The sequence below is a fragment of the Ahaetulla prasina genome, chromosome 4 (assembly GCF_028640845.1).
Source record: "Ahaetulla prasina isolate Xishuangbanna chromosome 4, ASM2864084v1, whole genome shotgun sequence".
Classification (NCBI taxonomy): Eukaryota; Metazoa; Chordata; class Lepidosauria; order Squamata; family Colubridae; genus Ahaetulla; species Ahaetulla prasina.
In genome coordinates this window covers 59846353-59873373 of record NC_080542.1, presented here as the reverse complement: position 1 = coordinate 59873373, position 27021 = coordinate 59846353, and the positions used below count along the sequence as shown (strand labels likewise).

Here is a 27021-nt window from a genome sequence, read left to right as displayed (position 1 = left end):
TTAAAAAATATGTGTGAATTCTTAAGACATGACAAAGAGACAAAGGGATTGTTTAAAGATACAGAAATGAATGTAGAAGTACTCAACAATTGGGGGAAAAAGAGGAACATGATACTCAAGAAATATATGAGAATTTAGAAAAAATGGGAAGAGGAAAATAAAAATGAGAAGTAAGACATTAAGAACAAAGAGGAGAAAAGACTAATAAGTAGAAGACAATTATATAACCTGTCAATTTATAATGGTATAGAGCAGTGGTAGTCAACCTGGTCCCTATCACCCACTAGTGGGCGTTCCAACTTTCATGGTGGGCGGTAGGGGTTTTGTCTGATACTGAAGCACTTTCTTTTTTTTAAATTTAATTGACTTTTTAAAAAAAATTCATAGCATTATTTAAAAACATTTTCATTAGGTTTTCATAAAATTCCCCATGACAATTTAAATTTCTGAAAATATATTATTTGTATCACCCACGCATAAATTTAGCTCACGTTATGTAAGTAAAATTAAATGGCGCTATAGTGCGACCGCAAACAAAAGAGCCTCGTCCCAGAATAGCTCACGCATCTCCCCCTGCACCACCCACCTGTAACAGACAAGCAGAGCTGGTAGCCAGCGCCCCCTCCAACCCAATCCACAATGCGTGAGAGGCATGCGCAGGCGATGATACACTTTATAAATCACCATTACTGTGGAACTGGTGGGCGGTTAGAAAATTTTACTACTAACTGAGATACAAAAGTGGGTGGTAGTATAAAAAGGTTGACTACCCCTGGTATAGAGAGAAAAGAGAAAAACCTCTTTAAAAAAAATAAAAGGAAGTTTTGTGGATGGGTGTTCAAATGACACAACAGAAAAAGATAAAAGGCACCCAGAAGGGAAAGGTTACTAGACACACAAAAAATCAAAAAGAGATACAAGATTCCAAGAGAGAGAGATAAAAGGCTGACCAAAAAAAATCAATAAATGATGGAATTTTAGAAAGATTTAAGAGATGGTGGATAATGAGAAAATATATTAATAAAATGGGGAAATACCATAACCCGAATAAGTTCAGGTTAGTAGATAGTAATTTAAGAGTAGGCAATTTAACTGTAGTATTAATATTAACAGTGTGTTAAAATATATTGTGAATTTAAAATACTAAGCATTAGAAATGGTGGGGATTTTGAGATATATTCCTGTGATGGATTGAATATTGTTAATAATTGGTGTTATTAGTAATCCTATATATTTTGGAATATTGTTGCTATGGTGGAATAATGAGAGATTTTTAAAATATGGAAGGATAACATTTACTAAGGGATAATAAACACAGGATGCAAAGAAATGTTATTTATGCCTAAATGAATCAATGGGAAAATGTAAAAGGAATATGAAATGAGACTAATATTGTTTGAAGTTGGAAGAGTAGAACTCCACATTTTATTTGTATTATTATTGTTAACGCTGTATAAAAAAGACTTGACCCAATCAATGCGCTGTCCACAAAATATGTATGTTTATATTGGAAAAAATAAAAAAATGTATTGGGGGGAAAAAGAGAGACAAAACAAAAACAGTTCAAAGTCACAGTCATGGCTCCATTTGCAAACCCAGCTCGCAGCCTGCCAAGAAGCAAAGGGGTGGGCGATATGGGTTGGAATTCAAGGGAGGGGGTAATGGAATGCAAGAACATAGACTCTGAGGAGAGACATACCAGTGTTCTAAGGTTACCGGCTGGGAAAGTTCAGAGAATCTGTTACCCAAACATACTAAACAATTGTTTGGATGGAGTAAAGTGACAGTGGGAGGGCCAAGGAAAAAAAGGGAACATATAACTATACTGTTTGCAGTTAGAATTGGCTTTACTACTTCCATATCCATATGTGCTCAGTAAATTATACCCTTGGAAACAAAAAATTGCCCAGGAGTCTTTATTTGCTGCATGCCCTGAGTGGGATAGTTGACAGTCACTTTCATTGGAACTGATTCGTTAGTCAACCTAATTCAATATACCACACCATTTTTTCCTGCTTTTTTCAACCTGACCTTTTTAGCTAGGTATTATCTGTCAACTCAGTACATGCAAGTCAGTGACAAGCAAGATTAGATGTCAGATATAAAAGATATCAGCAGAGAATACTATTTAGCTAAAAAAGATTTCAATTAAACATAAAGAAGTGTTTTTAAAGTTCAAATATGGTAATACTACTTTCAGAATATACAAGCAATTTTCAAAAAGCTTTACGCTCTTTGAATCTTTTAAAAATTTAGAATAGTTGCTTGAGTACTGATAATTATCCTTTAAAATTAATGACTCATTTAGAGTTTATGAAAGGCAATTCTGAATGTTAGAAACCTCTTTAAAAAAGCATACAAGTACAAAAAAATCCACTGTGCTATTCGGCTTCCCCAATTTTTCCACCTAATTCTTAAAAATTCTTTCTTCCAGCAAATGTGTCTATGTGTGAAATACAGTAGTTTCTTTCAGTAATCTGGACTTTATGGCCCTATTAATGTATCCTGAGATAGATTAGCATTTTTAGCAGCTGCATCACATACTGGCTTCAGATTCCACCCTATTCCATTCACTTATATATTACTTGTAACAAGGTGGCAAATCTGTAATCCCTAAAATTAATTTGTTCTCAATCAAAGAACTGGTGAATATTTGTACTGATTTTGAACAACTCCTTGCTAAAGCTTTCTATTTTTAAACATTCTATTTAGTACCAAGAATTGCTTGCCTTAAGGCAACAAAGGAGACAAAGGATGACTTTCATCTGAGAAATGCAGGTAAGATTGTTTTAGGTGCATAGAACTTCTGATTCCAGTATGCACATCCAAGTTTTTAATATTATTTAGTTACCTTTTGTGCAGCAAGATGGAGAGCTGTCCTCTGACTATGGTCGGCCTTATCAACATCTATTCCTGTCTTCAATAAAACTTCAGCACAGTCTAGTCTATCAGCCAAGATGCAATACATGAGAGGAGTTCTTCCAAACTGGTCCTCTTTGTCTTTCAGATCAGGATTGCCTAAGAATGTAAGCAGTATCATTAGGTTTTAGACTTGCATGAACAGCATGCACATACCTTATGAAAAAATAATATGAATGAATGACACATTTTAACAGAGAATGCTATCTTAGTAACTCAACATCAATAGACATGGGTCATTAGTAGGACATTAGGAATGGTTCCATTAAGAAGATATTTTACAAATATACAGCTAGAATTCCTGACAATGATTTACTTAATGTTATTTAAGGAAGTAAACAGAGGCAACCTTTCAATTCTACAGTCACATATATATCAATCAAATATGATAAAATCCATATTCTGAAATGGTTCTTGTGAAATAGCTGCCTAGAGTAGGAAGAAGAGCTAAGAAGAAGTTAATATAAATGGTTATGAGGCCTGCTCTATGCATGCTGGCTGAACTAGCAATAAAGACTGGCCTTAGACAGAACTAACATACTTTGAATAAAGGAACAATTACTGTACGTTATGTGATTTACTCCCCTTTGCATCTCTGAACAGAACTGGAAAATAAAGACTTTACTTATTTGCTATTGATAACTATCTTTCAACGGAACATTAGCTCTGTTTGGGAACAATAAGACTTGTACAAACTGATACTATGTTAATAATTAATGTTTTATATTCTTTTATTGTGTTGTAAGCTGTTCAGAGTTATTTTGATAGTGAAATGGGCAGCATATAGATTTAATTAATAAATAAATACCATGACATGCTTTCCCAGGTTTCTATCAATTTGTTTTGTAATTTCAAGTAAAGTGAAGGTCTGATTATTTAAATTTGGTAGCATCCAGGCATGGAAATGGAATGATTAGAAGGATAAGTATGCTGTTCCTCTGCGTCATTCAAAGGATCCTGATATATATCAGTTAGGAACCTATCTCATACGTATAGTTGGAATGCTTGGCCGTAAAAATTTGTAATGCAATTTGCCTTCAGGAATTTCTAAAGAATATAGCTATGCAGCAATGGCAGGAAATAGCATGGTTCAAGGAAACATATTGAAATAAGCCTTGCTGAAAAAATTCTAAACTTGTATGTAAAGATAATTTGCTCATTTGTTGTACAAAAGAAACATACCCAAACAGAAATGAGAATAGATTCCCCGGAGCCTGAGATAGTAGATTTTGATATTCAACATCATAAAAAAATGAGAAAAGTCTTATTTTGCTTCTTTTGGCTTGAGCAATTCAGATGGTGAGAGCCCCATCTCCATAATTTTATTGACGATGTCAAACTATTTAACACTACCAACAATACAGCTACCCTTCAAAAAGACCTTGACTTTGTGTCAGAATGGTCTAAAACCTGGCAACCCCAAATCTCAACCAGCAAATGCTCTGTCTTACACATTGAAAAAAAGAATCTAAACACTAAATACAAACTCGAGGGACATTATCTTACAGATGACCCCCTGTCAAAGACCTTGGAGTTTTCATATCCAATGACCTAAGTGCCAAAGCCCACTGCAACTAATCGCAAAAAAGGCATTAAGAGTTGTAAACCTAATCTTACAGTAGCTTCTTCTCCAGAAACACTACACTACTAACCAGAGCTTACAAAAAATTTGCTAGTTCAATTCTTGAATATAGCTCGCCTGTCTGGAACCCATACCCACATTTCAGACATCAATACAATTGAACGTGTCCAGAAATATTTTACAAGAAGAATTCTCCACTCCTCTGAATACAACAAAATACCTTATGTCACCAGACTTGAAATCCTGGGTATAGAAAACTTAGAACTCCACTGCCTCCGATAGGACCTGAGTTTAACTCATAGAATCATCTATTGCAATGTCCTTCCTGTTGAAGACTACTTCAGCTTCAATCACAACAATACAAGAGAAAACAATAGATTTAACCTTAATGTTAACTGCTCCAATCTTGATTGCAGAAAATATGACTTCAATAACAGAGTTGTTAATGCTTGGAATACACTACCTGACTCTGTGGTCTCTTCTCAAAGTCCCCAAAGCTTTAACCAAAAACTGTCTACTATTGACCTCGCCCCTTTCCTAACAGGTCTATAAGAGGCGTGCATAAGAGCACAAACGTGCCTACCGTTCCTGTCCTATTGTTTCCTTTCATTATATCCAATTTATATACTTATGACATGCTTATACTCATATATATATATACACACTTATATGTTGTATAATTACTTCATGCTTATGCTTATGTATGCTGTTATGACAAATAAAATAAATAAATAAATAAAAGTAAATAATTATATTATTTGAATTGACAGTCATTGATTGTGGAAAGAACGTTATAGTGAGACTGAGGATTCCTATTTGTAGCCCAATTTAGCCTATTTAGAAAAATGAATATTACATTATTACTATTAGAAATGAGCCAGTTTCTAAACATGCTTGTCTATATAAAGTCTTCTCTATAAGTAATCCCTCTATAAGCAATTAAGTGTAATCAGGTCTTCAATCCATTGAATAAGTGGAGTAATACATTTATCTTTCCAAAGCTATAACATCTGTCTTTTTGCCACAGTAAAGGCACAATGAGAATTCATTTATTGTACTCTGCATGGTTTTAATATGTATATGCATATAGTTCAAGACAATATTATTATGTGAAAATTTTAGGTCGTTATATATATAGTCTACTATTTACTCTTAAAAATTGTTAGATAAGGCATTATAGAAACATATGCTTTAAAGACGCATTATCCTTATTGCACCCCCAACAAAATCCTGTTTTTGACAGTCCTTTTCTATATAAATGTAATGGAGTCCAGTAAATTTTAAATATAATTTTTTTGTCATGTCATAATTTGAGATCCACTGACACTCCTGCTATGGAAATTATACACTCTCCCATTGTCTAGGCCTGTGATGGTGAACCTATGGCATGCATGCCAGAAATGGCACACAGAGCCATCTCTCTGGGCACGCTAGCCGTTGCCCGTTGCTCTTCCGGGTTCTGGAACACACACGTGTGGTGCCCAGCTGATTTTCGTGCGTGCAGGAGCACTGGAAACTGGAAGACCAACTCCCTGGTGTGCATGTGCACACTCTGTGCGCACATGCACACCAGAAGCTCTGTGAGCTTCTGGTTTCTGGCACGCGGATGCACACTGGCCAGCATGTGAATATGGATCAGAAACCGGAAGACCAAGTGACCGGCATGCATGCGCACACTGGAAACCAGAAGCTCAGCTTCCCGGTGCGTAGTTTCCTGCGCTCCTGTTCATGCGCACTGCGGTGCTGCTCTTCTGGTTTTTGGTGTTCTATTGAGCATGTGTGCACGCTCCTGTTTCAGCCCTCGGTGCCAAAAAGGTTCACCAACACTGGTCTAGACAATTAGGAACCTTTTATTCTTTCTCCCAGTCATTTTTTAATATTTGCATACAAATCGTGAGCAAGTAGCAGCAGGCCCAGTTGAGCAGTGAATAAGTAGTGGGCTTGTGAGCAAGGAGCAAGTCCAGCTCAGTGGTGGGCATGTGAACAAGTGGCAAAAGCAGGTGACCCAGAGATGAGGGAGAGTGAGATTAGTGAATGGCTGACTGCTGTGCGGCAAGTCAACCACCAGTGAACAAATAAGCAAGGAGTAACAGGAGACAGCTGAGTTGCAAGCAAATGAACAGCAATAGCAGTGGGTGACAAAAGGTGAACAGGCCCAGACAACTGGATCCAGCTCTTCATGAGATTGTCAGACCCTCTAGGACTGGTTCAATCGGAAGCTGCCCAGAGTTGTCTGAGAGATGGATGGATAATTAAATATTTTAAATAAATAAATAGGGATCCCCTGGTAGAGCAGAAGTGTCCTGGGGAATGTCCTGGTGTGACTCCAAAGGTGACACTCCAAAGGTGACAGCTGAGGGAAAATCCAGGGAGGTGATGTTTTTGTGTGTGTTCTATTTGTGTGTTTGCTGTTCATATGTTTTATGATTGTTGGATGTATTTATACAGTGAATGTGGTTTAGTAGATTCCCACTTCTTTAGTGAGAGTTAGAAAGTGTGGAGGATTAGTTGGGTACAACCTGGCCAGTTAGTGAGAAAGATCAGTTAAAGTGGTGCAATTGGACGGGAGAGGGGATGGTGGATTAGGGCTCCAGGATGTGCTAAGAGTGAGAGCCAAAACACTTCCAGCTCCTGGGAATATCTGGAATGGAATGAATAGAATAACGGAGTTGGAAGGGACCTTAGAGGTCTTAAGAGTCCAACTCCCTGCTTAGGCATGGGATCCTATATCATTTACGACAAATGGTTGTCCAATCTCTTATTAAACTTTCAGTGTTAGAGCATTCACAACTTCTGGAGGCAAATTGTTCCACTGATTAACCATTCTAACTATCAGGAAAGTAACTTTTTCTTCTTAGTTCTAGGTTGCTTCTCCCCTTGATTAGTTTCTATCCATTGCTTCTTGTCCTGCCCTCAGGTGCTTTGGAGAATAGCTTGACTCCTTCTTTTTATGGCAATCCCATAGATATCGGAACATTGCTATGATATCACCCCCTAGTCCTTCTTTTTATTAAACTAGACATACCCAATTCCAGCAATCAGTCTTTATATATTTTAGCCTCCAGTCTCCTAATCATCTTTGTTGCTCTTCTCTGCACTCTTTTTAGAGTCTCAATAACATTTTTACATCATGGCAACCAAAACTGGATGTAGTATTCCAAGTGTGGCCTTATCAAGGCATTTTTAAAAAAAAATACTTTATTAAACTTTTTTACATTAAAAGCATAAAAAAAAGGGGAAAAAAGGCTTATATCATTTAACAGCTTATTTGTGGTGTTTTTCATCTAATAATAATCCATGCAATAATGACAAACATTAAGTTATACATATTTGTGTTCTTATTTTATCTATTGATTATGTTTAGTAACTAAATATTCCTATCTCCTTTCCATCCATCCATACCACCGTTCCCATATACCATAAAATACTGATGTCTCCTTATCCTTCAGACTCAAAGTTAGTTTGTCCATTTCTGCGCAATTCATAATCTTTTGTACAATAAGTCTCTCTGTGGGCACACATGGCTGTTTCAACATTGAGCGAAGGCCATCCTAGCAGCAGTTAATATATGTAATATTAAATATTTTATACTCTTCACATATTTTTTTTTAAAGATCCCCAATAAAAAAAGTTCGGGTTCTAGATCCAATTGTTCATTTGTGATTTCTTGTAGCCACTTTTTAATTTTTAACCAATATTTACGTGCTTCGGGGCAAGACCACCACATATGGTAATATGTTCCCTCTTTATTTTTACATTTCCAGCATATGGGAGACATTTTGGGATACATTTTCGCTAATCTCGAAGGGGGCAGGTGCCTCCTATAGAACATTTTATATGCATTTTCTTTGTATGCTGCTGATTTGGTTAGTTTATAATTTCTGTTCCATATTTTCTCCCAATCTGATAAATTTATATTATGTCCAATATTTTGACCCCATGCGATCATACATCCTTTCACTACTTCTTCTTCCAATTCTACTTCTAGCAAATATTTTATAAATTTGGGTAATATTTTTTTTGTCTGGCCCTAGTAAAATTTTATCTAATTGCTGTGGTTTAAGATATATTCCATATTCTTTTATATCTTGTTTGTATCGATTTTGTAACTGAAGATAGGCCCACCAGTCAACCCGTAGTCCTTGTTCTTGGAGGTCCTGTAGTGTTTTTAATTTTCCATGAATATCTAATAGATCTTTATATTTTAGCATTTTATTCAAATCTAAATTATTTGGGTGAATCATTGCTTCCATTGTGGATAGCCAGATTGGGATTTTTATATAGTGTTTCTTTTTAACTTTAATCCAATTGTTTATTAGGGAATCTCTAATCAAATGTCTGTGGAAATACTTTTGTTTCGTATGGCCTGTTTCCACAGAAAGGCATGCCACCCTCTCTGTAGGTCGTGGCCTTCTATAGTTAGTATTCTTTTATTCTTTAAATTGATCCAGTCTTTTAACCAAACTAGTGTTGCTGCACTATAATATAATTCCCAATTTGGTAATCCAATCTCCCTCTGCTCTTCATATCTTGTAAATATTTCATTTTTATTCTAGGTTTTTTCCCCTGCCAAATAAATTTTCCAATTGTTTTATTAAGGTCATTAAAAAAGGTCTTTTCTAATTTGACTGGAACAGTCTGAAACAAATATAGGAATTTTGGTAGTATAGACATCTTTACGGCTGCTATTCTTCCTAATAGTGACAGCTGCATCTTCTTCCACAATTCTTAATCTTTTTGTTTCTTGTAATAATTTGTTGTAATTATTCTCCTTTATTGCTTTGCAATGTGCTGACAACCATATCCCTAAGTATTTGATTTTTCTTGTTGTTTGAAGTCCAAGTGATCTTTCCAGTTCTATTGTTTGTGGTTCTGTTAAATTTTTTGGTAGAAGTTTTGTTTTCTGTCTATTAATTTTCAGCCCTGCTACAGTTCCATATCTTTCTAATTCCTTAATTAGTGCTTGTCCTCTCTCTAGTGGTTCTTCAATGATAAAAGCCAAATCATCTGCAAATGCTTGCAGTTTATATTCTTCACTTCTGATTTTCAATCCTTTTATTTCTGGATTTTGTCTAATTCGTTCTAGTAATACTTCTAATGAAAGTATGAAGAGCAGAGGGGATAGGGGGCAGCCTTGTCGAACTCCTTTTTCTATATTTAAAGTTTGGGTATTTTCTCCATTGATTATAATTTTTGCTTTTTGTATCGAATATATTGCTGTTATAATATTCTCAAATTTGGTGCCAAAATTCATATCATATACTTGTTGAATCATAAATTGATCAAGGCATTTTTAAAGTGGTATTAACACTTCACATGATCTTGATTCTATCCCTCTGTTAATGCAGCCTAGAACAGCGCTGCCTTTTTTTTTGCAGCTGCAGCACACTGCTGCCTAATATTTAAATGATTGTCTACTAGGACTCCAAGATCCCTCTCACAGTTACTACTATTGACCAAAGTACCACCTATACTGTACCTGTGCATTTTTTTTTCTTGCCTAACTGTAGAAGCTTACTTTTTTCACCATTCAATTTCATTTTGTTAGATAGCGCCCAATGTTCAAGTATGTCAAGATCCTTCTGTATCTTGAGCCTATCTTCTGGAGTGTTGGCTGTTCCTGCCAGCTTGGTGCCATCTGCAAATTTGATGAGTTCCTCATCTATCCCCTCATCAAATCATTGATGAAGATGTTGAAGAGTCCTAGGCCTAAAAAAGAGCCTTGGGGTACCCCACTCCATGTAGATACTGTTCCATTGAAGACTATACATTGAGTGCAATTGGTCAGCCAGTTACGAATCCATCTGGTGGTGATGCTATGTTACCCACATTTTTTCTATCTTATAAAGTAGTAGGTTATGCTCTACTTTATCAAATGCCTTACTGAAGTCCAAGTAAATTATATCCACAGCATTCCTCTGGTCCATTAATTGTCACTTTGTCAACAAATGCAATAAGATTTGTCTGGCATGATCTGTTTTTGACAAATCCATGTTTACTTTTGGTTATTACTTTATGTGCCTCTAAGTATTTGCTGATTCGTTGCCTGATTATCTTTTCCAGAATCTTCTTGGCTGTTTTGACACTGCCTATCTTCAGTGATTGTCTAAGGATAAATAATCCATAACTACAGCACAGGTGGCCAGATTCTGCACAGCAGCACTGGGGATTCGTTGCAAATACATGTTTTCTCCACCATAGCGATATTATATAACAATTGTGGCAAACCCTTTGCACTGCTTAGTCATTTCCCTTTTAGCATTGAACCTATAATGGGTGACAGTTTAGGGATTGCAACTATCGAATAGTCAGACCATGTATAATTGACACTGGATTTTATTATAGATTTTAGTTGTTATTTATTATTTTATACTAGAATTTTTAAATGTATATATATACTGAGTGCTTTTTTTTTGTTCTGGTCTAAGACTGTAATAATAATAAATTGAAATTGAAAACAGGAGGCATTAAATAACAAACATCAGCCCCGGCCTGGGACCAAAGATTTCATTTTTATTTCTGGGAGTGGGGGATGCTGTTCAAAGGGTAGAAACCATAACAAAGAAGGCATGCTTCCTAGTTTGCACAAAATGGCAATAATTAATGGACAGGACTTGAAACATATTCACTCTCCTGGAATGTATTGAGTCATTAAAAGATAAATGATGTCTCAGTATCCAGACCTTATAACATCATATAGGGTTTTATAGTAACCAGCACCTTGGATTGCCCTCGGAAGCCAACTGAGAGCCTATTGTTTGTTTATTCAATTTCTATAGACAAAATGACTTAAAAATTAAATTTTTTAAAGAAACATTAAAAAATCAATGTAGCTAGCAATCTAGTAGTAACATATGTCTACACCCTATTACAGCTTGTTTGTCTGCATTTTGAATTGGTTGTAGTTCCGGGCTGATCTTCAAGGGCAGCTCCATGTAGACCGATTGCAATAATCTAATTGTGAGGTGATTAGGGCATGAGTGACTATCCAAAGGGATTTTTTTTTATTGAGGAAAAGATGCAACTATACAAGATGAATCTATGGACACACCTGCCACCTTCTCTTAGAGCATAGCTACAAGTACAGAGGAGACCCCTGATTGCACACTAGTTGTCAACCCTGAAGCTGACCTGACCGGAGCCATCTCGGAGCTTCAGTGTTGCCACACTGGAGCTGAGGGATAGGGAGTGGAGATTAGAAATAGCTGGAGTTGTATAGCCAAATTAAAATACTTTCTCTTGGGAACCAAGGACGTTCTCACACCTGGACCGTGAAAGGAGGAGTGAGGTCACCAGACAACCAGACAGCATCTTGATTGGACCATGTGACTGACTGTTTGAGGCTGTGGGAAAATTTTCTCTTTTAATTAGGTGAAAACTGTGGGAACCTTTAGAGTCGGTTTTCACTAGATCTGTGCCAATATGATATTTCCAATAAAGCTATTCTTTGAGGAATTCACTTGCCTAGAAGTTTTGCTTGCTATGGGACTATTACTTGGAACCCTGACACTAGTTTTGACTGGGGGAGTGAAGATCCATCCAAGACCAAAGATGGTGTTAATTTCAAACCAGGGGGTCCAAATAGTCACATTTACTCAGTCTTGTTAAGATTGAGCAGAAATCTTTTCTGCCCTATGCAAACCCAAACAGCTTCCAGATACAGGGTCATTACATTGACAACTTCACCTGTACCACTCAGGGAACAGATATAGAGATACAAAGTTTTTCTCATTTTGCAGAGTTTAAAATGATGTAGTTTTGGAACTACAAAATCTATATAAAGGTACTTCTATTTTCACCTTAAAATCCACTTCTTCAAGGTAGTTTTTTTCTGTCCCCTCTTTCCCATTGATGTCTCTATACTCCTTGGTCCATTGGCAAATCATAAGATTGCAGTTCTCAACTCAAAATATTCTTCTGTATTTTAATAAAAATAATCTGAAAAATTGCATCTCTACTTCATATTCCTTAGTCTAATAATGGGATATTATTCTGACATTCTTTAAAAAGGGTGGCAAAATTCAATATTTCTGCTTTACTTATTTTCAGATAGAATCAAGAATAAGTAATGACCTTAAGAAAATGTAAGTACTTTTTTCAGAGCAGGATTCAATATACCAGAACTACGAGGTAATTTATACATTGACTTTCTCTCAAAATTGAGACATATAATACTGAGATAATCAATTGTTTCTACTGTTGAGAAACAGTAGCCTTGTGGGCTTTTTAATATTCTGAATGGAAAATATATTTAGAAGTCCGAAGTAACATCATGGGCTCCATCACAAAAGAACTGCCAACATAGTAAGATCAAGTATAATGTATACTTGATAAGAAACAAAATGGTGATCAAAAAGATAAGTAACTTGACCAAGAACAAATCCCATGAATAAATGTGCCCATAAATATTCCCACAAGTTTCATACTGTCTACCATAATCAAATCAGTAATGAAATACAGTCTATATAATTATAGGATTTTTTTATAACTACATTATATGTATATGGCAGTATGCAATAAACCTTCTATTTTCTTTATTAGTCTATCTGTTTCACAGATAAAGCTAAAAGAGAACTTTTAAATAATTAAACATAAACAAATTAGCTAAAGTATAATATAAGCTAAATATTTTTACCTGATATTTGTTTTAGGAGAGCTCTTTTATGTCCATTAACAGCAGCAGCATGAACTTGAGATGCTAATGAGGAACCATTGAACAGCCATGTTTCAGAAACATTCATACTTCTGAAAAATTCAAAAATGCATAGTTGCAGTAACAATTGAAGTAATTTTTTCACAAACTGAAACTAATTTATTTTGGTGAGAACAATTTCTGGAGTAGTTTTATTCTGATAGAACGGTGTTTACGAGTTTTAATTTTTGCACAAATAATGAACTAAAATGTTATTTATTTTCATGCAAATCCAAAACAAAAAGAATCCATCCAACAAATGAGTCAAAAACATTGGACTTATTTATTCAATAAGAAAAATGGTGTAAAGTTATATATTTGTGCATACTGATATTTGGAAAAGAGACTCTCTAAGATTATTAGTTCCTTTGAAGGGGAACTTTTTAAACGTGTTTTAGTCAATGGGATGAGAATCAAATGGGATTGGGGAAGGTCTTGTCTTCTTTAAAGAGAATTCACTATCAAAGTCTGAACTTCATAACACAGGTATGTACGAGCATATACATACTAACTTTAACAAAGAATATTTCTTTAGTTGGAAAAGATTACAAAACTATTTTCAAAGAGTTTGAACTCTGTCACTGTGAGACAGATTGTGTACAAGTAAAGGCAATTCAATACCATTACCAAGATCATGCCAAAAATAAGATGTTTAATACTTCGATAGGTCACAAATAAGCTGAGAGCAGTGGTGGGTTTCAAAAATTTTCGCTGCCACTTCGGTGGGCATGGCTAGGTGGGGGGCATGGCCAACTTGACATCACTCACACCCATGCCCACTCAGTCATATGACCCCCCCCCACCTAGCCACACCTGCAGGAAAAGGTAGGAAAATTTTTGGAATTTCTATCTATCTACCCCACCCTCCCTTCGCCAGTCACCCATTTCCCTTCCTTTAGCCCTGCTTCCTCCTCCACCACCGCCTCTTTGTTCAGGCTGCTTACCTTCTGCAGCGGCTGGTCCACAGTCCAGAAGGCAAGCTGACCGGAGTTTTTGATGGCCCCCAGCCAGCTGCTGCTGCCGAAAAACAGCTGGCAAAGAAGCCTCCCTCCTTTGAGAGCCACTTTGTGGCTGTGACGGCTGGCTACAGGCCACCGAAAAATACCGGAGGTTGCGGAAAAAGCTGTTGCCATCACTACCATGTTCTTCATGCATGAGCATCCCGTTGGACTTGCAAGACAATGGGATGCGCATGTGCGAAGAACATGGTGGTGACGAACATGGCGGGCTGGGCAAGCGGGCGTGGACTAGTTCAGGGGCATGGCCAGCCGGTTCGGTGACCTTGGCCAAATTTCCACTAAAGATTCGCACAAATTGATGCGAACCGGCTGACTACCACCTCCGCATGAGGGTAATGTCTAAGGAACTAAAGGCTTTTCTTGTATTGGTGAATGATAGTGTTCATTAACATACATACATACATTCATTCATACATACATACGTGTGTGTGTGTGCAATACACATTGAAGTATGTGATGGAATATATTAGTAAGCTCAATGTAGTGTGCTTTCCATTGTTTAAAGAGAGATAGAATGTTGAATCCAGTCAAAAAGAACATATTCCTTATTGGACATTTTTTGTTTCCTGAACTGGACTGATTCTTAGGACCAGCAAGCAGGTGGATCCCAAGATAACATGACTGAGCAACTTGTAGTCAAGTAATGGAAACAACCAGATGATCTGTATGAAATTCTGAGTTCCTTTTAAAACATTCAAGGCGGCAGTAAACCTTCTCTTATTTATAGAGAAACAGGAGAGGAAGCTTCAAATATCTGGGCTAGATTTGCAGAACTCGATTTTCCACTCCCAAATACAATTATATTAAAGGAGAATATTTGTAGCTCAGGGTTGAAATGAGGGGTCCTTGGTGCTCTTTGACCTTACTTCTTATCTTGCAGACATTTCGTTACTCAAACTAGGTAACATCATCAGTGCTAGTAGGTGCTGTTTGCTGTCAGTTTATATTCTGGTGACTTGCTTGTGTGGGGGTGGGTGGTCTTAGAGATTTTTTGTTTGGGCTGTTTATTGATGACTCTTTGGCAGTTTCTTGATTGGAGTATTGCTTACTTGGTTGTTGGTCTGAGTTAACCTTGGAGTTAATCTATGCTGATCTTGGTGCTGATTACTGGTGGAGAAGTGCTTAAGTCTTTTTGTTCTCTTTTGGGCTGGTTGATTGTCTCTTTTGCATAATCTACAGATGTTGTTAATGTACATGTATCTATTGATAGCCGGTTTGTCAGAGTGCCAGGCTTCTAGGAATTCCCTGGCATTTTTGATTTGGTCTAGTCTAGGACTGTCACATTTTCCCAACTGAAACTATGGTTAAATCTGTCTATATGTTGTGAAATTATTTTTGACATGTCTTCTGACTGACAGTTGTTATTCATGGGTGAGTTCTGCCAGTCTTCTGCATGTTTGTCTTACATAGTGGTTGTTGCAATTCTTACATTGTATGTTGAAAATAACTCCTGCTTTTTTCTTATGGGGTTGCTATGCCTTTTGGTTTGCTTAGGATGTTTTAAAGGACTTTATTTGGCTTGTGTGCTATACTGATTCGTTGTAGTTATAGTAGTCTCTTGGTAGTTTCTAAGATATTCTTGATGTATGACAATATAATTCTTTTCAGGGTTTGTGTTGGTTGTGCTGTATTGGGTCAAGTAGTCAGAGACTTTGATAAAGTTGCATGGATATCCATTTTGTTGGAATATGTTATAGAGATGCTCTATTTCTAAATTCATAATTTAAAATCCCGTGAACCACTAATGTGATCTGCCTAATGACTGGGTGAGTGGGCGTGGTTAAGTGGTCATGTGGCTGGGTGGACATGGCCAACTCAATGTCACTTGTGTCGAGGGGCGCCTCACCAGCCTCTACTTGCCTCTCCCCGCGCTCCTTAGGGCCCCAACAGGAAGCAGTTGTCGGAGCTAAGCAGCCACCATGAAAAAGAGTTGGCAAAACAGCCGGATCAGTTCAAATTGGATCTGACTGAGAAGGAGGCTCAGCAGAAGCACCTCACTGAGGACTAGGAGCATAGGCTTTCCAAGCAGAAGGAAGACCTGTGGGAGTGCAAGGCCAGTTACTGACGCCTGGAGGTTCAGCGGGCTGAGATGGTCAGATAGTTCCAGGCCATGATGCAGTCCCACTGGAACAAGGCCCTCTGGCTCTTTGCCACCAGCAGCACTTCCCTCCAGCCTTTGCCCAAAACCCCGGCGCACCAGGAGGCTGAAGCAGACCCAAAGTTGGAATTTCTGTCCCCCGTCCAGCCCACACAAAAAAACACAAAGGGGGAGACTCTCTGCAGCAACACAAACGTTCATTGCATGTATCTAGTCCAGGGGCTATAGTTTGAGGACCCCTGATTTAGTGCCATATAAAAAAAAATGCAAATAATTTTTCTGCGGACCACCAAAATTTTCTCACAACCACCAGTGGTCCATGGACCACCAGTTAGTGATCGCTGCCCTATAGCATAGGAAATAGCATCACTTCATATTCATAACTTTTGCATTCTTATGATTTTTATTCCATTTTAGGGCAAAGCACATTGAGTCTTTTTTATTTGTATAGAAGTATATAAGTAAAGAATAACAATAGCCCTACAAATATAGGTAGTTCTCAATTTACAATAGTTCATTTAATGACCATTCAAAGTTACAATGGCACTGAAAATGTGACATGGCCATTTTTCAGAATTATGACCTTTGCAGCATCTTCATAATCATGTGATCAAAATTCAAATGCTTCGTAACTGTTTCATATTTATGACCATTGTTGTGCCCCAAGGTCATGTGATCACCTTTTGCAATCTTCTGACAAGTACTGTCAATGGGGAAGACAGATTCTCTTAACAACTGGGTTACTAACTTATCAACAGTAGTGATTTATTTAACAAATGTGGCAAGGAAAGTTGTAAAATTGGGCAAAAGTCACTTAACAAATGTTTCATTTAACAAGAGAAATTTTGGATTCAATTGTGGTTGTAAATTGAGAACTACCTGTATATGTCTGCTCCCCATACAATTCTATTTAAAAAACAGTGGCTGATATGTGGTTATTTATTTTACAACTAAAAAGATTAGGTATGAAATTTTGCAAGCCTTTTATAAAAATAAATTTCAAATATTGGGACAAGATATAAAAATGATGAAGGAAATTCCTCCTAAAATGTTAAGAAAGAGAAGAGAATTTGCTTTTTTAGTGGATGAGTTTAAGAAACATCAGATATATTTTAGATGGGAAGTTCCAATGGGTTTGTCAGTGAATTTTAGAGGCAGAAAGTATTTTCTTAATTCAGTTATGAAAGCGAGACATTTTTATATTAATGTTTTAAAGAGTGGGAATCCTTTGTTGTTAGATGCTAAGTTAATTGGTTTGGAAATGATGGAAAATAGAATGGGAGAGGGGAGGAATGTTTAAGATGTGAATATGATGATTATGGTTAATCTTTGGAATTGATTTGTTTAGGATATAAATTATAGGATTTTTGTTATTTGCTATTTGTATGGTATAAATCTATGGGATGATATTATTTAATTGTGAAGGATGGAAAGTAAAATTTATGAATTTAGATAATGTGGATGTAATGATTTTAATTGTTTACTGTTATATTGTGGATATAGTTTAAATGATTATTTATTTTAATTGACACGTTTATAGATAGTAAAAGTTATGAAGTTAAGCTGGAAATATTGTATCTGAGAGATTTTATTCGAAATAATATTTGATTGATGGAGTAGTATTGGAAGATTGGACCTTAAATGTTATGACAATTGAAGAAATATATAAGTGATGAAAATTTGAATTTGAGAAGCTGGATTGTAATTTAAGAAATGGACTTATGAAATTTGAAGGAATATACAAGCGGGTGAATAAATTTGAATTTTAGAAGATGGACTAATTTTTAAAATGGACTGTAAGAAGAATGGACATTAAATGTTATGGCAATTGAAGAAATATATAAGTGATGAAAATCTGAGTTCGAGAAGATGGACTGTAATTTGAGAAATGGACTTATGAAATTTGAAGGAATATACAAGTGGGAAAAAAAATTGAATTTGAGAAGATGGATTAATTTTTTAAAAATGGACTGTAAGAAGAAGTAATATGTGAAGTTGGTATTGCTTCTTTTCTTTTTTTCTTTTTATTATTCTTTCCTATCTCTTTATTTTTATTGTGAGGGGATCTAAAGTTTTAAATTTTTAAAGGTGGGAGGTTATGTATATTTTGTATACTTTAGCTTGTGATTGTTGGTCATAATACCCGGTATTTGCTCTGGGAAGTCGGGGGAAGGGGAGGGGGAAAGGGGGAAAATGATACATGGATTGATTATTAATGTACAGTAATTTTTGAAGATATGAAATTAAAATTTAAAATGATATTGGGGATGCTCGACTGCCATTTCAGAAAGAAAAGGAGAGAGGAGTAGAAGGAGGGAAGAAAGTAGGTAGGAAAGAGTAGAGAAGGAGGAGGGGAATAAGAAGGTTAGATAGGGTGGAAAAAGGGAGGAGTGGAGAAGGAGGAGAGGAAGTAGTAAAGTGAAGGAGATGAAGGATGTGAAAGTAGTAGAGGGTAGAGAGGGAGGTTGTGAAGAAAGGAAGTGGCAATTGGGCAGGCCTGAATCAGTAATAAATAAAAATTAATGATTAATGATGGATAATAGTTTGTACATAAATATGATGTTGGAAAATGGAATTAAAAATTATTTTTTTAAAAAAAAAATAGTGGCTGATAGTTATAGAAAAAAAATAACATTGATGAAGAATTGATGATGAAAACCAAATCTGATACAATATGTCCTTAATTTCCAGAATAAATCTAATATCAAGATACAAAATTTTATATTTGCCACCATCTATTAAAACTGTTCCTATAATGACAAAATTAAGGGCATTTGTAATAGAAGTAAAAATTCTGAAGTTGATTATAAACAAAGAAACAATGACAACATAACTCATATCCTCAAAGCTGAGTACTTGCAACCAAAATAGGCCTGTGAATATATGAAGATGTATCAGTTTTATCTTCTCCGTTATACAGTTTACCCGCCTCTTGTTTATTATTTTCTAGTCCTATTCTCCTACTTTTACAAAGGATTTAAAGGCGTTCTCTCTTCTTTTTTTTTTGTCAGCTAAAAGAATAATCTCACTCTGACTCGTTATCCCAAGCATCAAGAAACTTAAAAACAAACTTTGCAAACTTACCTAGCAACGTTTTCAAGAATCAAAACTGCAAACTTCCTCCTGCAACGTTTACTTCCGTCGGTGGCCACAGAGGGTGCTCCTCCGAGTACAACCCAATAGCCGAAGAAGAAAACCACAAAACTACATTACCCAGCGTCCCTCGCGGCTTGCACTTCAAACTCGGAAGTAATGCCGTGGCCTGCGTGAGACAGGCTGCTGGTGGAAGTGCAAGTGAGGTCGGTCTTTTCCCTTCGCCTGTTGGTCGGACTTGCCCGCTGCTGTGCGAGTTTTTTCGGAGCCCCCCCCCACCCCGGGGAGAGATTTCATCGCTTGTCCGTTTAACTCCCTGCCTGGAAACATAGCCATTCTCGATCATGAGAATTGCCGCCATCTTCCCAGAGCCCGGCTCTTGCCTTCTCCTTTTTCTGGTGAGCTAAATAGCGAAGATTGAGTATCTGGCTGCCTGTTTCACTGGCGGGTGGTGGTGGTGGGGAGGGGGAGAGGGGGGGGCTATAGCAAAACGAACCACGGGTCATTTGCATGGTGGGCGAAATGTATTATCATTTTTTTTTTTTTTGCTCCTTATTCCCATAAATTTCTCCCAGGCGAGAAACCGGTACCGCGGGAACCCAGCCGGGCGGGGTAAGTGCTGTGCTGGTGTGGCTGTGTCTGATAGGCTGCGAACTTTTCGGTCCCGGAATCTCTAGCCGGCGACTGGGCGGGGTCCGAATGGGTCCGGGCAGAGGTTGATACAGTTACCTAGCAGGGTATCTGGTTGCCTTAGAAGACGTACAAAGATTTGCTTCTTCTGACGAATGTGTGCCAAGTGTTCCAGAAAAGACCATCTTCTTGGAGACTTCGCTTTACAATGTATTGATACATAAAACACCCACCCACCCCTTGTTTCTCCGCATCCTGAGTTTTAGAACCACTTTAATATCCTTTGGATAGAAATGGCCATCCCATGTATGACCTCAGGTGTTTCAAGTATGTGGGTCAAATGATTGTGAAGTTTAATAAACATCCAGATGTATAAAAAGGTATTGAACATATATTAACTGCAGGTTGATAGTAATGCAGGCTGTCTAGGTAGAGTTCAAAATTTATTTATTTATTTATTTATTAAATTTTTATACCGCCCTTCTCCCGAAGGACTCAGGGCAGCCCTGAATAGAATTTGCTTCCTGCTTTTAGCCATTTTTTTTCCTGCCAGAGTGTCATTCAACAAAAAAGTAAAAGTTTTTCTGGAAATCGCTGAGTATTGCATTATGTATGATCTGCTGATCTACATAGTTGATCTTATATGGAAGATTTAAGACACCCTTCACTTGTATTGGGAAAGATTTCACACTAACACTGATGATCCTAAAAAAGTATCAAGGACTCCATACAATCTCAGTGGCTGGCTGTTTAACATCCCTTTCTATTTCATATATGGAAATTATCTTATTACCTCAAATACAAAATATCTTAAGATAGCCCTACTTATAAGACAATGGCATACTTTATCTGTTCAGATTTGTTTAATGTTTCAGACAAATAAAGGGATAATTTTGATTTATTCCTAGAATATAAGATAATTTTTAACACTGCTACTTAAAAGATTGTTTTGTATGTGTTTAAATTCCTGATAACTGGCTGGAGTTTTCTTAGCAAAATTTTGGAAATAGTTAGATAATGACTGATCCAAGAATTCCATACTTCATCTTTTAGGGAAATTAAACTTGCACACAAATATTGAGTAAAACAATTCTATTTTCTAGCAAATTTTATTATGCAGATGAAGCTATAAATCCTTTTTTGTTGTTGTTCCTTTAAATGAGTGTTGACTCCTAGTGACTGCTTGAATAAATCTTTTCAGTTTGCTTGATAAGATTTCAGAAGTGGTCTGCCAGTGCTGGTGTTCCATGATTGAGTGTGACTGGCCTAAGGTCACCCAGGGGACTTTGTGCCTACGGCAGGACTAGAGCTTGTAGTCTTCTGGTTTCTAGCCTAGAGCCTTAACTACTGCACCAAACTGACTCACATATTTCCATACAGTAAAACAATTTAAAATTTGGTTTTAAATGTGTAAATGGACCTTAATTTTGGTGAACCTAAAATGAAAAGTTCATTTCTGGGATTTGTAGAAATTAAGTTTGAATGTTATAAGCCCAATGTATCAGACACTCTCACAGCCACTGCCTATTCATTGGACAGTGAATTGATAGTTTTGTTTGGCTATTTTAGAAAGAATGGTGTAGATCATAGATATTTCATGGATTTTTTAACAGATTACACATTTTGAGAAATGCTTGAGTGAAAGGAGTCTCAATTTTTCTTATCTTCTGTTTATAATCTACTGCAGAGAAAATATAATCTTTCTCTGAAATTGTGTCCATATGAAGACAGTGAAGCAGACTGAAGTGTTCTTGTAGGTCTGTAAGTCCTGCCAATTATATTTAGCCTCCAGTAGCTGGGTCATTTTCTCTTATCTCGTACTTCTGCATAAATCCAAGTCTATCTGCTAAAGTTCTTCACCTTGGATAGTTTTCAGGGTTAAAAACAACATGTTCTCTAATAAGATGGATGATATAAAGAGTTTTAGGGCTAAAAGCCAAATGCACATATCTCTATGATACCATGGAGTGCTCAGAGAAGACCAGCTTTAGATTCCATAAGCACCTCAAATTAGTGTTCCTTGTCAGCTGCATTTAATTACCTGTAATTTATTCACATAGAAAACTTTAGGGAAGTTAAACCAGAACCATTTTTGCAGGCATTCCATTATCTTAAACTATTTTGGTCATTTTGTACTTTTTCCAGAGGTATTGAGAAACAGAAAAAGAGCTGTGCTTATGGTACTTAGAATCATAAATTTGGATTGAACTCTTTAGGCCTTTGAATCTATTGTTCATTGTACAAATTCAAATGATAAATTGTTGTTCAACTTCTGCTTCATATATATTCACTGCTTCATCCAGTGAAAGAGAGCCTGATCTTCCCCTAGGTAATTTGTCTAAATATATATGGTTCTTATTGTCCAGTAGTTGTTTCAAATTCCCATAGAATCTGTCATCCTATAATTGAATCCAATATTTAGAATCCTACATTCAGATATTTAACAGAATTGGAAGAGAGCTTTGAGTTCTTCTAGTCCCATGCCCTGCTCAAGCAGGAAACCCTATACCCGTGATGGTGAACCTATGGCATGTGCACCTGTGGTGCTGGCTGGTGCACCTGTGGTGCTGGCTGGTGCACATGTGCGCTGGAGTTGAGCTCACATATTCACTGATATGGCTATATCAGTGAATATGTGAGCTCAACTCCAGCGCACATGTGTGCACCAGCCAGCTTTTTTTCAGGCCTTCTGGTCCCACCAGAAGTAGGGAAACAGGTTGTTTTTTGCCTCCAGAGGGCCTGGGGTGGTGGTGGGGAAGACCCGTTTTTCTCTCTCACCTGGCTCCAGAGCCTCTCTATGAGTCTGGGGAGGATAAAAACAGCCTTTTCCACTCTCCCAGAAGCCCTCCAAAGGCCAGAAACAGCCTGTTTGCCAACTTCCGTGACTTTTTTTGCTAGCCCCAGCCTCCAGAGCCTCTCTAGGAATCTCTGGAGGCTGAGGATAGCAAAAAATGTCACTTCCTGTCCAAGTGGAAGTTGGCAAATGGGCCATTTCTGGCCTCCAAGGGGGCGGGTGGGGAAGGCTGTTTTCGCCCTCCCCAGACTCAGAGAAGCTGTGGAGCCAGGTGAGAGAGAAAAATGGGCCTACCGGGCCATCGCATGCCAGGAACGGGGGGGGGGGGAGAGGGGTTTCAGGCATGGGGGCTGGGTGCATAGAATTATGGGTGTGGGCACGGGCGGGCCCCGCCCCCCCGCCTCCTGACACATGATGGCAAAAAGGTTAATCACTGCTCTATACAATTTCAGACAAATGGTCGAATAACTTCTTAAGCACCTCCAGTGTTGGAATACTCACAATGACTGAAGCAAGTGTTCCATTTATGAATTATTCTAAATGTCAGGAAATGTTTTCTTAGTTCTAGGTTGGTTCTCTCCTTAATTAGTTTTCATCCATTGCTTCTTGTCCTGCCTTCTGGTCCTTTGGAGAATAGGCTCTTTGTGGCAGCCCTTTAGATATTGGAACACTGCTGTCACTTAGTGAACTGTTGTAAGTCGAGGACTATCTGTACTAGTATTTACCCCCAGTCTTGAAAGATTCCCATCATAATGTTTAAATTTCTAGTCCCCCAGTCAACTTCATTGTTCTTTTCTATACCTTATCCAAATTGAATTATATATCCACACAATTGGACATAGTACATTATGAGATAGAAGAGCCAGTTTGGTGTAGTGGTTAAGGCATAAGGCTAGAAACCAGGAGACCCAGGGGGCTCTAATTCCACTTTAGGAATAAAGCCAACTGAAACATGTTTCTTATACTTGCCTATCTTGCCCTCATGTCAAACTTTAGGGTCACATTTTGTTTGCAACCAATTACTATTCCAAGGTCTTTTTTCTAATACTAGTCCCAGACCAGATGTTCACTATTCCAGGTTTTTCCCCCCAATTGGGCTCCACAGCTCTGAGTAGGGGATTAAAAGTATTGAGCTCCTGCCTCGGGAGCTGCTTTTCCCATTTAACTTGCTACATTACCAGTGTTTGCGTGCCTTTAGTGCAGGAAGTAATTACCCTACCTTCTTTTGCCACATGCACATGGACAACATCCAATTCTTTGTTTTTCCCCAAACAACAAAAAACATTTCTAACAAACATAGCAGAGCAAGAGAATCACAGTGAGTCCCTTTTCTCTCTTCAGTTTCCTTGTTACAGAAATGTGTATGTATACATATGTGCTCTCCTAAGAAGTTTGCTTTATAATTAGAGTTGTAACCTGTGCATTTCTACTTAGGGCAAATCCCATTGAATTGAGTTGGAATTAATAAACATAGGGTTGCACTGCTCAACTACAGTATACTGTATCTTTGTCTCAAATCTCTTCAGGATGAAAAACATTTGCAAAAGCAGGAAGGAGGAAGATGGGTACCTAAGTAGCTATAAAAATGTCCAGTATAATTTCAGTATGTTAATCCATTACATTTGTCTATGTTATTATGTTGCATAATAATATATATTAGCATCAGGATCATGAGAAATGATAGTACTGCTTTATGCTGCACTAGTGGAATATTGTGTCCAGTTCTGGTCACCAGCATACAAAAAATATGTTGTAACCCTGGAAAGTGTCCAGAGAAGAAAGTAACGATGACAAAGGGTCTGGATGCTAAATCGTATGACGAATGGTTCAGGTAATTTTTCAGTATGTCTAGCCTATTGAACTGAAGAATTAGGGGGTACATAATAACTGTCTTCCAGTAGTCTGTCACAGAGACGAGAGAATTGACTTATTCTCCAAAGCATCAGAGTGATACAAGACTTATCAGCTCTCCTATGAAAATATTAATTATAAATGGAGGATTTTCTGTATAATTTTTCAATTTTGTAATATAAACTTGACATATTCATCCTATATGCTCCTCAATATAGACATATTATTTTGATTTTTTTTTCTAATTGGAACTAGTAATGAATAGAATAGAATAGAATAGAATAGAATAGAACAGAACAGAACAGAACAGAACAGAACAGAATAGAATTTTTATTGGCCAAGTGTGATTGGACATACAAGGAATTTGTCTTGGTGCATATGCTCTCAGTGTACATAAAAGAAAAGATAAGTTCATCAAGGTATAACACTTACAACACTTCATGATAGTCATAGGGTACAAATTTAACACTTAATTATAAAACACTTCATGATAGTCATAGGCTACAAATAAACAATCAGGAAACAATCAAATCAGTATTAATCATAAGGATACAAGCAATAAAGTAAGTATATATAGGTAACATGAACAAGTCCTTATATTTGAATATTTGTTTTTAACTATGTCTATGTCTTGGGGAAAAATGCAAATTCCTGCCCTATACTGTACTTTTTATTTCATGTACATTATATGAATGAGAAAGTTTACATTGTCTCTACAGATAATCCTTGACTTTTGATAGCAATTGAGGCTGAAATTTCCATTGCAAAGATGATTGTAAAGGGCTACAGCAATGCCTACAGTCTCTATTGCTATCATTAACTTAAGGGGCCGGAATAGCTCAGGCTGTAAGGAGCCTGTTATTAGAACACACTAGCCTGCAATTACTGCAGGTTCAAGCCCGGCCCAAGGTTGACTCAGCCTTCCATCCTTTATAAGGTAGGTAAAATGAGGACCCAGATTGTTGGGGGGGCAATAAGTTGACTTTGTAAATATACAAATAGAATGAGACTATTGCCTTATACACTGTAAGCCGCCCTGAGTCTTCGGAGAAGGGCGGGATATAAATGTAAAAAAAAAAAAAAAATTAACTGACTCACACTGTCATTAGGTAAGACAACTTCCTGCTGGTTTTCCACAACCTAAGTCATTGAGCAAGCTGGCAGGAAATTGCAAGTCCCAGGCCTGCAAGCTGGTTGCTGCCAAGTAGAGTCTTTGAGGAGGTGGGCAAGGTTGAGGGTGAAGGTGCATGACAGGGAGGCTCTGTGTGGGTGAGAAGGTTGGGGAAGCCTGAAGGATATGTGAGATGCACTATGGACTTGGGGAAAGTATGAGAGGGTGCATAATAGGTGCTCATAGGATGGTAAGGGGATAAGAGGCACTGCAAAGAGAGTGAACATGAGACACCATACAGGTTGGTTGGCATTACAGATGATCCTCGACTTAAAACCATTCATTTAGTGACTGCTCGAAGTTATGACAGCACTGAAAAAAGTTACTTGTGACCATTTTCACACTTAAACTGTTGTAGCATTTCCTACGGTCATGTGATCAAAGTTCAGACTCTTGATAACTGAGTCATATTTATGATGGTTGCACTGTCCCAGGCTCATGTGAACATCTTCTGACAAAGAAAAATCAATGGGGAAGCCAGATTCACTTAACAACCATGTTAACCACTTAACTGCAGTGATTCACTTAGCAACCACAGGAAGAAAGGTCATAAAATGAGGCCAAACTCAATAAATGTCTCACTTAGCAACATAAATTTTGGGCTCAGTTGTGGTCGTAGGTTGAGAACTACTTGTACAGAATTACAAAATAATAGACTTGGAAGTCACTTTGGAGGTCTTCTAGTCCAATCCCCTGTTTAACCAGGGGACCTTATGCAGTTCTAGACAAATGGCTGCCCAATTTTTTTTAAAACCTCCATTGATGGAGCACCACAAATTTTGGAGGTAAGCCAAAAACTTCCACTGATTGTTCTTACAGACAGAAAATTTCTCCTTAATTCTAGGTTGGATCTCTCTTTGGTAAGTTTTATCTGTTACTTGTTATACTGTCAGGTGCTTTGGAGAATATGCCAATTCATTCTTGGTGACAGCCCCTCAGATAGTGAAAGACTATTATTATGTTATGCCTACTCCTTTTTTTCTTTGGTAGATGACATATATCCAATTCCTGCAACCTTTCATTGTATATTTTAGCCTCCGGTCCCCTAGTTATCTTTTTGCTCTTTTCTGCACGCTTTCTAGAGTCTCAGTATCTTTTTGGTATTGTGTCCAAAACTGGATACAGTATTCTAAATGTGGTCTTACTAGTGCAGTAAAAAGTAAAAAGTGCAG

At 37.3% G+C, this 27021-nt stretch overlaps 2 protein-coding genes across 7 annotated transcripts in view; one reads left to right on the top strand and one right to left on the bottom strand.

Annotated features, from left to right (window-relative positions):
- Positions 1-19489, bottom strand: part of INVS (inversin) — an 89238-nt gene extending 69749 nt beyond the window's left edge. For all 4 annotated transcript variants that reach the window (XR_009154868.1, XM_058180644.1, XM_058180643.1 and 1 more), the window contains exons 1-3: positions 19395-19489; positions 13137-13246; positions 2852-3018 (exon numbers count right to left, since the gene is read on the bottom strand). Coding sequence is in view for 3 of the 4 variants with exons in the window: in XM_058180644.1 (XP_058036627.1) it covers positions 2852-3018; positions 13137-13242 (273 nt within the window). In the remaining variant the exon portion in view is untranslated. The remainder of the gene's footprint in view (positions 1-2851; positions 3019-13136; positions 13247-19394) is intronic.
- Positions 19490-19584: 95 nt separating this feature from the next.
- ERP44 (endoplasmic reticulum protein 44) overlaps positions 19585-27021 on the top strand; it is an 80419-nt gene continuing 72982 nt past the window's right edge. Inside the window, exon 1 of one of the 3 annotated variants that reach the window (XM_058180652.1) lies at positions 19585-19801. Coding sequence is in view for 2 of the 3 variants with exons in the window: in XM_058180651.1 (XP_058036634.1) it covers positions 19748-19801 (54 nt within the window). In the remaining variant the exon portion in view is untranslated. The remainder of the gene's footprint in view (positions 19802-27021) is intronic. The other 2 variants (XM_058180651.1, XM_058180650.1) reach the window with 2 other exon arrangements.